General features: G+C 58.7%; 1 protein-coding gene across 1 annotated transcript; it reads right to left on the bottom strand.

Annotated features, from left to right (window-relative positions):
• Positions 1-3493: 3493 nt before the first annotated feature.
• PTX4 (pentraxin 4) lies at positions 3494-7361 on the bottom strand. The gene is made up of 3 exons (XM_044233438.1): positions 7142-7361; positions 5838-6477; positions 3494-4137 (listed from the first exon to the last, which is right to left on the bottom strand). The coding sequence occupies exons 1-3, from the start codon at positions 7280-7282 to the stop codon at positions 3494-3496; spliced, it is 1425 nt and encodes a 474-aa protein (XP_044089373.1). The 5' UTR covers positions 7283-7361.
• Positions 7362-11808: the final 4447 nt, after the last annotated feature.

Raw genomic sequence — 11808 nt, 5'->3', positions numbered from 1 at the left:
TGAACATTGTCTTGGGGTCACCGCAGGAAAAGTCCTTATTCTCAGGAGACACGGGGCTTATGCGGGGGGATGGGCTGGGACTCGGGGACCTCCACCATCATGGGGACGGGAGCCAGTGACAGAGGGGACCAGATGTGGCCCGGTGCTGACGCGGTCAGGCTAGGCCCAACCTGTATGACCACAATGTGTTCGTCTTGCAACTTCTGTTGTTTAGGTATGAAACTTGTCAAAAGAAAATAGTTTATGGGGTATTTCAGAGGCTCTGAGACTGAGAAAGGAATAGAGCCCCTCCCCCCACATAACTCGAAATCAAAACGAAAACCAGAATAAGAGAAGTGGGACAGGGTTTTGAATTTTCCCTACAATGACTGTGCAATGCTCTTTTGGAAATTCCGAGAACAACGTTCTTTCCAAAAAGGGTGTTTTCTCATTCGTGTCATCTGGCTTTATCGAGTGATGGACCGGGGCGGTGTAACGGCCCCCAGTTGTGGCCTCGCACACCAGCTCTGAGGCTCAGGTGGGCTGGGGCTGGGCATGGATGCCCGACTGGACTGGATGAAGGGGTTCCTGCTGGAGGTCGGGGGGCATCTCTGTGGCCAGTCCCAAGGGCCAAAACTGTCAGACAGATGAGGGGTCTGACTGCAATTGTGTGGGCCGAGTGGTCCTTCTGGAGGATAAGCAGGCCAAGGGCAGGGGGTGGGGAGGAGCCAGCCCCAGCTTCTCACCAGGCCCCAGACCCTGTAGCATGAGAAGGGCACCTCAGGGTCATGCTGTCCTTACCTGGAAACACAACAGGCTCAGGTCGTAGATAGGGTTTGATGGACTACAGGTGGTCAGGCTTCAGAACGCAAGGTTGGGCAGGGAGGGGGGAAACTGACCCTGTGGGGATGGCCGATTGCTCGAGTTTTGTGTTCAGACTGTCCTGCTTCAAACCATGCATGGCTTCCCTTGTCTTGCTGGACAGATCAAATTCTCAGTGACCAGAGCCCACCCTGAAGCTGTCTCAGCCCTGACTCCAAGCCCTTCCCCAGCCCACTCTGTCCTCCTGGAATCCCACTCCCCACAAAGCTTCCCGAGTATGAATGTGGCTTGCTGTCTCTGCCCTATTCCTGCGGCTTTAGGGTCTGTGGACTGTAGGGGAATGCTGCTATGAATGGTGGGCCATCCTGGGTACCCCAGGCGTTAAAAGTACCCACAAGAAGGGGAGGGCCTGGAAATAGTACCCTGTGTGGTCTTTTTATGCTGGGGACCCTGCTGTCCCTGAAGAAAGAGATTACCAGTGTTCCCTAAAGCAGCGTGTCGTCCCAAGACCTCCAGAGAAAGTCCCAGGGGCCCAGGAAAGAAGAGCCCGAGATGGTCCCTAAAGGTGCATGTGCCCTGGGGAAGTGCAAGGGGAAGCCGAAGTCAGTGATTCAGTGAGCACCCATGGGGCCACCCAGGGGGATTTCGGTCCTAGAATGCCTCCTGTGACCTTGACTCATGGGGAGGCAGCCACCTTGTCTTTGACCTCAGGGCTCCTGATGGCTGGGACCACAGCTCTGCAGAGATGGGAGTGCCCTAGAAGACCCAGGAAGTCCTTATTTAGATAGAGCACTTCCCTCAAGGAGCAGCTTCAGGGCTGAGAGGCCAGGCCAGTCTGGCTGGTGAGGGTGACGTGGGGGAGGGGCTCCTGGGTGGCTCAGTCGGTTAAGCCTGAGATCTGACTATTGGTTTCAGCTCAGGTCATTATCTCAGGGTGGGGAGATTGAGTACCCCCCACCCCCAATGCATGGGGTGCTCTGCGGTGAGTCAGCTCGAGGGTCTCTCTCTCCCTCAACCCTTCCCCAAGCTCTCGTGCGTGCACACATGCGTGCTCTCTCCCAAACAAATGCATAATAAATCTTTAAAAAAACAAAATTGGGGGAGTTCTCAGGGCATATGCCTGGCTCACCTGGTGCAGTGTGGGACTCTTGATCCCGAGGTCATGAGCTGAAGCCCCACACTGGGTGTGGAGATTAGTTAAAAATAAAATCTTTTAAAAATAAAAAAATAAAGCAAGGAGAGTTCTAAGAACCGAGGCTGTTTCTGAACTCGGTGATTCCTCACCTCTCCCAGCCGTGGTGCCCCCCTTTGCCCGAGCACCCTCTCCTGTCTTCATGGCCTCCTTCCTGATTGTGTGAGTTCGTGTTTGGTTCTCCCATGAGAATCCCCAATACCGTAGGAGTTCGTTTTCATCACACTGAAACGTAAGGCCCTTCTGTCAGTGCCTGATCTTTTAGGGGCCTCGCTTCAGAATTGTAAAAATAAACATTGGCAGGCAGACATCTAGCTGACACCAGCAGGGGTGGGGTGGGAACGGAGAGGGAGGCAGCTCCTCTGCAAACCGGTCTTTCTTTGAAAGTTCAGACATGAGTTCCCCACGAGACCCAGAAATTCAAGCCCCAGGCCCCTGCTCAAGGGAAACAGGAACCCGTGTCTGCACAAGGACTCATGTGAGAGTGCTTGCAGAGATTTATTCACAAAAGCCAAAGACTGGAAGCAGGTGAATGGAGAGCAGTGTGGGGTCCCTGGGGGCGAGGCGTCACCCAGCAGGCAAAGGACCCAGCCCTGGTGTGCCACCGCGCCCAGAACGGGCCGATCGCCCAGAGAGCCGGTCAGGGGACACCGGACCTGAGGGGGACAGGAGTGACCACTAACACGCATGATTTGGGGGGGCATGGAAACACCTTAAAGCTAGGTTGCGGTGATGGGGGCACAGCTCTGTGAATTCACTGACAATCTCTGCACTGGACACACATCCCGGTGGCCGCCTGGCTCCTGCTCCCATAGTACCCCAACGAGGGTGCCTTGAAAGTGCAGCCTGTGATTGCTCCTGTTTGTTTCTGAATCGCTTGAATCGCTTGCTCCCTTCACAGACTCCCACAACGGCACCTTGATGGAGGCCCCGGGGGGGCGACCGGTCAAGTCGCTGGGGCTTCGAGGCAGGAAATGAATTCCTGGTCCTTTTCATGTGGGACACGGCAGCAAGGACCACCCGGGGGCTTTCCAAGCCACCTCGAGAGAGGGCCATTCAAACGCACCCACCCAGGTACCACGAAAACAGGGCTCTCTGTCGGCAAACCCAGCCCAGACAGACGCGAGGCCCCACAGAGTCCTGCCCCCCCAGGAGGGAATGACATCACAGCCCGCGGGTCCTCCCACAGCCCCACTGCACCTGTCAGCCTGCTCCCTCCCTCCCACATTGCCCTGCTGGGGAATAGTATAAAATCAAGACAAAGTGTTTGCTGTGGGGAATGCTAGGCCCACTGTGAGGAATTGTTACCCAGCCACAGACTTTTCACGGTTTCAGAGAAAGATACATTTAAAGCGTCTTGTCCACATCCCAGCTCTGCAAAGCCAAACGCCCAGGGTGTCCCTCAGGGGCCCTGGACAGGGCACGTGCACTGGGGTGGCTGGGGAGGGGGTGGCTGAGGGCGGTGGAGGCTGCTCCTGTGGGGACCCAGAGCGCAGGGCCTCAGGGACAGAGCTCCAGGCAGCTGCAATTCACCTGCTTCACAAACCCGCCTCTCCACTGGGCGTCGTCCAGCGTCAGGATGGCGCCCCCTGGGACCTCCCTCCCGGTGGCCAGTTTTGCGACCTCCCCAGGGACCAATGCCCGGTCCCATATGGCCAGGCCTGCCAGGCTCCCCACAAAGGCCTCAGAGCTGTCAAAGCCACCGCCCACACTGTCTTGCTCCTGGCCCAGCACCAGGGACCCTCCTGCAGGGATCTCATAGCCTGCCCTGAAGTGGGAGCCGGTGGCCGCGAGCCTGCGGTCCACGTGCAGCCAGTACTTGCCCAGGATGGACGTCCAGATGACACACACGTGGTGCCACTGGCCGTCCAGCAGCGGCTGCAGGGGCAGCTCCCTGAAGGCCGGGTCTCCGATCACGAAGTGGATGGCTCCCGGGGCCAGGGAGTTCCCGCCGCCGTGCAGCACAAGCTTGTTGTCGTTCTCCTCCGTGGCGTAGGACAGCAGGGTGCCCAGGCGGCCCGAGGCCGTGCGCACCCAGCTGCAGACGGACAGGGCTCGCAGGCCCCACGGGAAGCTGGGGCTGAGGAAAGCGACGTTCTGGGTGGAGGCGTTGGGGAAGACCAGCACGGGGCCCACGTCACAGGCTGGAAACAGAGAGGTGATTCAGCCCCGGCAGCACACGGAGGCAGGGGCTGCAGACCCGGTGGGGCTGCCTCAGCACGAGCCGGGAGGCTGGCAGAGCGGGGTCCCCGTGGGCCCCATGGCATGATGGGCTCATCCTGCAGGTGGGGAGACTGGGAGCCAGCGCGGTCTACGCCCCAGAGGGAGTGAGCCTGCAGGCACGCCCCCAGCTGCGGGAGTCCCACAGACTCAGGGGTTCCAAACAACATGCACTGAGTATCTTCCATTTCTGGAGGTCAAGGCCAGAGCTGGTCCCTCTGACTAAAGTCATGATGGAGGCAGCTGGCTCCAGGTGGAGGCCCCAGGGAGAATCCTTTCCTGCCCGTCAGCTTCCGGAGAAGCCCCGGCTCCGTGGCTCACGGCCCCTCCCGCGTCATCAAAGTACCTTCCTCTCACCTCCGTCCCTGCGGTCCCAGCTCCCTCTCTGACCTTCCCGCCTACCCTGAGAAGACCCTGGTGTTAATCCCAGATCCCCTCCTGTCTCACAATTTGTAATCACAGCTGGAAAGTCCCCTTACCCCGCGAGGGGCTGCATCCACAGGGCCCAGGGGTCAGGATGTGAACGTCTTTGGGGCCACCCCCCTTCAGGTCAGCCTGACAGGGGGGTCTATGCGGTGGGGTGAGGTCTGGGGTTCCGACTGGCAGGCTGGGGACCTACAGGTCTCACCTGCCAGCCCACTGGACCCAAGGATGGAGGGCTCCCAGTCCCTCTCTTCCCCTCAGGGGTATCTGTCGTAATCTAGGGCAGGGGGCATCCAGGTGGCTCAGTCGGTTAAGTGTCTAGCTCTTGATTTTGGCTCAGGTCATGTGATCTCAGGATTGTGGGACTGAGCCCTGGTTGGGCTCTGAGCTCAGCATGTTGTCAGCTTGAGATTCTTGCTCAGCCCCTTCTGCCCCCTTTCTCTCTCTAAAATAACAGTCATCATCATAATAATAACATAGAGCAGGTGCCACTGGGGGTGACTGCCCCCCCAGCACACACCTAGGGATATCTGCAGGCATTTTAGTTGTCAGAACTTTGGGGATCCCCATATCTTTCCCAGGGGCCCTGGTGGTCCCTCCGAGGTCAGCTGGTCAGCTCCATCTCATTGGTGAGGCCGCCAGAGCGACCCAGAGGGAGGGGGACCCTGCTTCCGATTCCTGGGACCCCAGGGCTGGTCAGCCAGACAGAGAAGTAATCCAGTCAAAAACAAGGAAAACATGGACAGGCCTCCAGTGCATAGAGGCTGGGACCGCTGCTCAACCCCACAGTACCCGGGGCAAGGCCGCTCCGCAGTAGTGCCCAAGAAACCCTCTCCTGGGAGATCCGAGACAGCAGAGGGCCAGCTCCGCAGAGGGGCCCCGCACGGCACAAACCACCTCCCCGAGCAGCAGAGGACATCTTGCTAACCCACCAGCCCTTGTGAGAGCGGTCATAGGAGGAAGCACCTGATGGGTGCAGCACCTGATGTCTGTGCATGTATGCTCCAGGGCGCTGGGAAGAGCCTGTAGAGAGGTGATCACCTCCCCCATGGCCCCCGTTTCTGTGGGGGGTGCACAGGGCTGTTAAGTGTCCTCTCTCCACAGCTCGGGGGGAAGGCTGCTCAGAAGGGACCAGAGGCCTGAGGAGGCACGAGGGAGGAGAGGGGAGGCCGACAGGGTAAGGGCAGGCTGTGGTACTCACTCTCTCCTGGTTTCTCGGGGGGCCACGCCCGCTGGCTGCCAGGGCCAGGGGGTGCCCATGTCCCTTGCGGATGGCCTGCAGAGTCCTGAGGCGGGTCACCGGTCTCAGGTGAAGGTCTGAGCACCTGCCTCCCCCTGTGCACCGCCGGGGAGCTGGGGCTGGGCAGCCCAGGTGGGGTGAGGGGCTGGGCCGGGGTCAGCGCCGGGGTCGCGGTGCTGGGACCTGCCCCCTGCATCCGGGCCTCGAGAGCACCCAGCCTGGCATCCTGGCCCTGCACGAGGGCCGTGAGGTGAGCCAGCGTGTCCTGCAGGGCCCTCACGGCCGGGGCCAGGCTGGAGAGGGCGCCCCTCCGCGCCTCTTGGTCCTCCCTGTCCTGGGTGCGCTGCCTTTCGCTCAGGGCGGCCCCCAGGGCCAGCAGCCTGGACTCCACCTTCCGGCTTCTGCGCTGCGTCTTCTGCACCCGGGTCCTGAGGTGGCTCAGGTCACTCTGCACGGCAGCGTGTGACTGGTTCACAGCCAGGGCCACGGCCTGGGTCTCGCGGGCCAGGCTCTGGAACCGGGCATCGACATCGTACGACAGGTTGTAGTTCCTGGCAAGGTCTTGCAGGTGGGTTAAGGTCACCTCTTGGAACCTCCGGAACTACAGAGAGACACGCAGCAGTCGCAGGGGCCTTGGGCCAGCGAGGACGCGGGACAAGCCTTCCCGCTCACGCTTCTTGGTGCCTGTCACCCCCCCGGCCGTGCCCCACACTGACCGGCTTCTCAGGCAGTGGCACCAGCGCTGGGCCGATGACCACACCCAGCCCCGCGGCGGCCTTGCTCAGAGACGCGCGAGACCATCCCAAAGTCTCTGGGATGCACACTGTGGGGTGAGGGCTTCAGGCTCCCATCTCCCCTACACCCCCCATACCCTGCACGCCTCACCCCTGTGACACTCGGGGTCCTGCCTGAGTGGACGTAGGGCAGGACGAGCTTCATGACTGGGGATCAAAGCGGGCAGTGCCGGCAGAGCTCCCACCCTGATGCCCAGCACACCCCAGCACCCCTCCAGCGCCCCCTCTTGGGGCATCCCACTCCGCCGCCCAGCCCGACTCCCACCCTGTCCTCCACGTCTGTTGGCTTGACTTCCTAGCAGAGCCCAGCAGCCTACTCTACGGGTGGCCCACTGCAGGGGACAGTAGAGTCACGGATGGAAAGAAGCCTGCGTTTCATATCTGCATCTCCAGAGCAGGACGCTCACCGTCTGTCGCTGCGTCTGCTATAGAGCTGCACTCACAGCTGTCCCACGTGGTGGGGACACTCACCTGCTCTTCCAGCCTGCGGAGCCGCTCGAGAAATGGCTTCCTTGGCCCTGCAGGGCTGGCTCCCTGCGACAAAGCCCTGTGCAGATGCACCAGCACAAGAATAATGAGGAGAGACAGGGCCTTCCTCCCCGGGCAGCCCATCCTGACGACGTGGAGAGGAGCCCCCGACTGAAAGGCCGTGCACTGTTGCCCCCACCCCCTCAAGCTGGCCAGTGCAGCGGCTTTCCTTCTCCCACCCTGGCGGGGAGTCAGCTTCCTCCTGCCACCTTAATGAAAAGCATTTGCCCTCCAGTCAGTGAGCTCTAGAGAGCTAGAGGTTCCCAAGGACACAAGCTTAAAACAGATGCAAACAGTTTCTCTGGAAGACAATTCTGGGTGCGAGCCCTGGCCTGGCCGGCTCAGAGCCATGCGGAGGTGATTGCTTTAGCATGCACTCAGCTCCCAAAAACCAGAAGCTGAGGCAGGCTGGGGCCAGGGAGCCTCTGGAGCCAAGTCCGCTGTGGGGCCCGGAGTGTGGGCCGTGCACAGAGGGGTCTGTGAAGCCTACCTCTCTCCCTCGGATAAGGCAAAGGAAATGGGGTTGGGGGCCACCTTAAATTATTCTGTGGTAGAGGTTGCATGGTGGGCTGAACAGTGGCTCCCGAAATTGTAGGTCCTCATCCTAACCCTGTGAACCCCGTGCACCTGCAAAGGTGAGTTTATTTGGGAAGAAGTCCCTTGCAGACGTCATGAAAGGTTTCGAGAGGAGACCATGGCTGAATTAGGGGGTCCTTACAAGAGACAGAAAAGACACAGGGGAGAAGGCCGTGGGAAGACAGAGGCAGAGACCGGGGCGCTGCAGGTGCAGGGAGAGCTGGATAAGGCCGGAGCGGTCTTCCCTGGAGCCTTGGGAAGGCGCAGCCTGGGACCTGCTGACCTGGGACCTCCATTGGTTACGGGTCATTGGTTGTGGCCTGGGGACACTGACTCCTTCCCTCCCTTCCCTTGGGCGGCTCTTTCCACAGCTCCCCCTGCTCTGCCCTTGACCTGTCACTCTCCCAGGCCACAATGGATCGGTGCCTCCGGTGCTGCTCTCCTTGCCCTCTCCTCGGCCCTGGGCTCCTTCATCTTTGTCCTTCTGCTGCCATCGAAGCGGTGCCTGGGGAAGAGGAAACTTGCACGGCTGTCTAACTGACCGCCGTTTATTCTGCTCCCTCCCCGCATCATAGTCCCTGCAGCCAGCCCTGGGATGAGGTCCCCACTGGCCCCACTTCCTTAGGCCACTGGCTGTGCTCAAGTCCCACGGCTGGGCTGGTAACCCGTGACCCCCACAGGGGAGCTGAAAACAGGGTTTTTTCTTCTGCGCCCCCAGTGCCCCATGTCCTAGGCCCTGCTCCTTCCTCCCCATGGCTCTGAAAAAGCTTGCATTCACGTGGGTGGGCCTAGGACCTGGACCTACGTTTTGGGAACCACCATTCGGCTTATTACAGAGAGCTCTGAGAGGCCAAGGGCATCCAGGGACACTGGGAAGTTGGGGCATGGCACAGGCTTGAGTGAAGGGACTCGTGTGAGTCTGGATAGAGAGCTCCTGGGTCCCCGGGGCCTCCTTGAGCTCCTGCAGCTGGTGAAGGCTCTGTTCAGCCATAGCCGCCACAGGATGTGGTCAGCTGGCTCTCCGGCGCCCCCCTTCCCCATGCCACGTGGGCGGCTGAACCCCTGCCATGTGACTGGCCTTGAGGTCCTCCAGGGATGTAATGCACACTGGATTCAGAACTTAGTACAAAAAAGGAATGCAAACCACCTCACTAGTCATCATACTTTATACGGGACTACAAGTTCAAAAGGTAACAATCTGGACTGATTGGGTTACATAAAATATATTTGCTGGGGCGCCTGGCTGGCTCAGTCGGTACAGCGCCTGACTCTTACTCTCAGGATCATGTGTTCAAGCCCCCATTGGGCATGGAGACCACTTTCAATAAAGAAACTGACTTAAAAAGAAAGAGATGAGAAAGATGCTGCATTTTGAATTGTGGGGCGCTGAGGGTTCCACCCGCTTCCAGAAAGCAGCAGCCACAGCCAGACACCTGCCCCCAGGTAGGAGGAGGGACTTCTTTAACCCTGGGAATAAGCAAGAGCCCCCCCCAATCTGTCAAAGCAAGTTCCCCTCATCTGCATACACAGCTTCTGGCCCTTAACCGTCTCGGGCTTAATATGAAGGCTAAACTAGACATCTCTAGACACAGGGGCCTCTGACAGAAATCTGCCCAAACAGAAAAACGCAGAGAGCCACGGAAAGCTCTGAAAGATCTTAAATACCACCCCCAGGAAGACAAGAAAATCTTTGTGTCCGCAAGGCGGAAACGTGGATATTACGAGAAAAGGAATAATAAAAAATGAAGAAGTTGGTCCGGAAGGATGAAAACGAAGATTTTCCAAATAAATAAGTAATTAAATCAGGACAGCTAAAAGGCAAGGCTTAAAGAATTGCCCAGAAAGTAGGGCAAGAAGACAAAGAGATGAAAAGAAAAGAGAGAGAGAGAGAAAGAAAACATGCCCTTCAAGGTCAATCCAATGAAAAGCGAGTACGGAGAGTGAGACTGAAGAAAATGGGGGGGGCGCCTGGGGGGTTCAGTCATTAAGTGTCTGCCTTTGGCTTGGGTCATGATCCCAGGGTCCTGGGATTGAGCTCCACATCGGGTTCTCTGCTGAGCTGGACGCCTGCTTCTCCCTCTCCCCCTCCCCCTCCTTGCGTTGCCCCTCTCACTGTGTCTCTCTCTGTCAAATACATAAGATCTTTTTTTAAAAAATCTTTTTTTAAAAAAAGATCTTATTTATTTAAAAAAAGACTTTTTTTAAAAAAAAAAGATCTTATTTATCTATTTGACAGAGAGAGAGAGAGAGATCACAAGCAGGCAGAGAGGCAGGCATAGAGAGAGGAGGAAGCAGGCTCCCCACTGAGCAGAGAGCCCGATGCGGGGCTGGATCCCAGGACCCCGAGATCATGACCTGAGCTGAAGGCAGAGGCTTAACCCACTGAGCCACCCAGGCACCCCAATAAGTAAAATCTTAAAAAAAGAAAAGAAAAGAAAATGGGAAGATAGTCTGGGAAGGTGTCACAGTCAAGAGCATCTGTCAGTCTCAAGGCTGTGTGTCAGAGAAGCCAGGTGTGTCATCAAGTGTCAGAACCCCGTGGATGAGGAGAGGATTCTAGAAGTGTCTTCGGAGGAAAAACCTAGTCAATGGGAAAGATTGACTCTCCTTAGAGAACTGAATGCTGGCCGGCTGCCAAAAACAGAGGGGCGGGGTGTCTGGTTAAACCTCTGCCTTTGCTCAGGTCATGATTTCAGGTTCCTGGGATTGAGTCCCATGTCAGGCTCCCACGTCAGGCTTAGTGGGAAGTCTGCTTCTCCCTCTGCCTGCTGCTCCCTCTGCTTGTGTTCTCTCTCTCTGTCAAATAAATAAGATCTTTGTTGGGGCACCTGGGTGGCTCCGTGGGTTAAAGCCTCTGCCTTCAGCTCAAGTCATGATCTCAGGGTCCTGGGATGGAGCCCCCCATCGGGCTCTCTGCTCTGCAGGGAGCCTGCTTCCCTCTCTCTCTGCCTGCCTCTCCGCCTACTTGTGATCTCTGTCAAATAAATAATAGAATCTTTAAAAAATAAAAAAACAAAATATTTGAAATAAAATAAACACAAAAAAATTAAACAAACAAACCAACCAACCCAGAGGAACAAACCTTCACATGCCCGAGTGAGTGAAATTTATTTTCACTTAAAATTGTCCATCAGGCTCAAACGTGAACCTGCCTGGAGCAAAGAGCAAATGCACTTTTCAGACACGTGAAGGCGGGAGAGGTTTGTGTCCCGCGGCAGGAGGCGCCTAGCAGCCTGGCAGGCCTGCTGGAAACACGGGAGTCAAGGTCGAGAGAAGCTGCTGTATGTAGCAAGTGAGGAGCGAGGCTCCAACCCAGGGGCGGCCGGGAAGTCCCAGGAAGGCGTCCTCCGGGACTCCGCGCAGCCTGGCCCAGCCCATGTCCCCGCCGTCAGCCCCGCTCCGCCGGGCGCCGGGCCAGCGCTCCGCCCCGCCCCGCCCACACCCGGGCTGCACCTGCCGCGCACCTGCGCTCCCCGCGCCCGTAGCTGCCCGCTCCCGCGCGTCTCCCGCCGGCGCCCAGGGCGGGAATTTCAAAACCAGACTCCAGAGCCGGCCGCCTTCTCTTTCGAAAGATCCGATCTGAGAGCGCGCGAGAGCGAGAGGCGCGCCCGCGCGAGCCGGGGACGGGCAGAGGCGCACGAGGAGAGAACCGAGAGTCTCCAGCCCGCTCCCGGCCGGCCAGCGGGGAGCCGCAGCCGGGGCCCAAACCCACGACCCCGGCCCCAACCGAGAGTTCCGCGCTCCACCGGCTGCGCCACGCAGGCGCCCCTGCCCAGTTCTTCCCAACATACACGTCCCGCCGGGACTCCGTTTGTGCCCCTAATTCGGGAGCGGGGACTCTCGGCCTCACGGTCCGCCCCGAGCAGGGCTTGGGGTGCGCAGTGGGCATTTAATCGGTGCGCGCCGAGAGAAGGCCTGCCTAGGCGTCGCCTAGGGCAGTCGAGGCTGAACCGGCGCCTCCCGGAGGCCTTCGCAGATCGCACCGACGCTGCCCATCGCACGTGCGCCGGGGTGAAGAGCGGCCCTTGGAAAGC

Source organism: Neovison vison, chromosome 14, assembly GCF_020171115.1.
Source record: "Neovison vison isolate M4711 chromosome 14, ASM_NN_V1, whole genome shotgun sequence".
NCBI classification, from domain to species: Eukaryota; Metazoa; Chordata; class Mammalia; order Carnivora; family Mustelidae; genus Neogale; species Neogale vison.
This window is presented reverse-complemented; position numbering and strand designations above follow the sequence as displayed.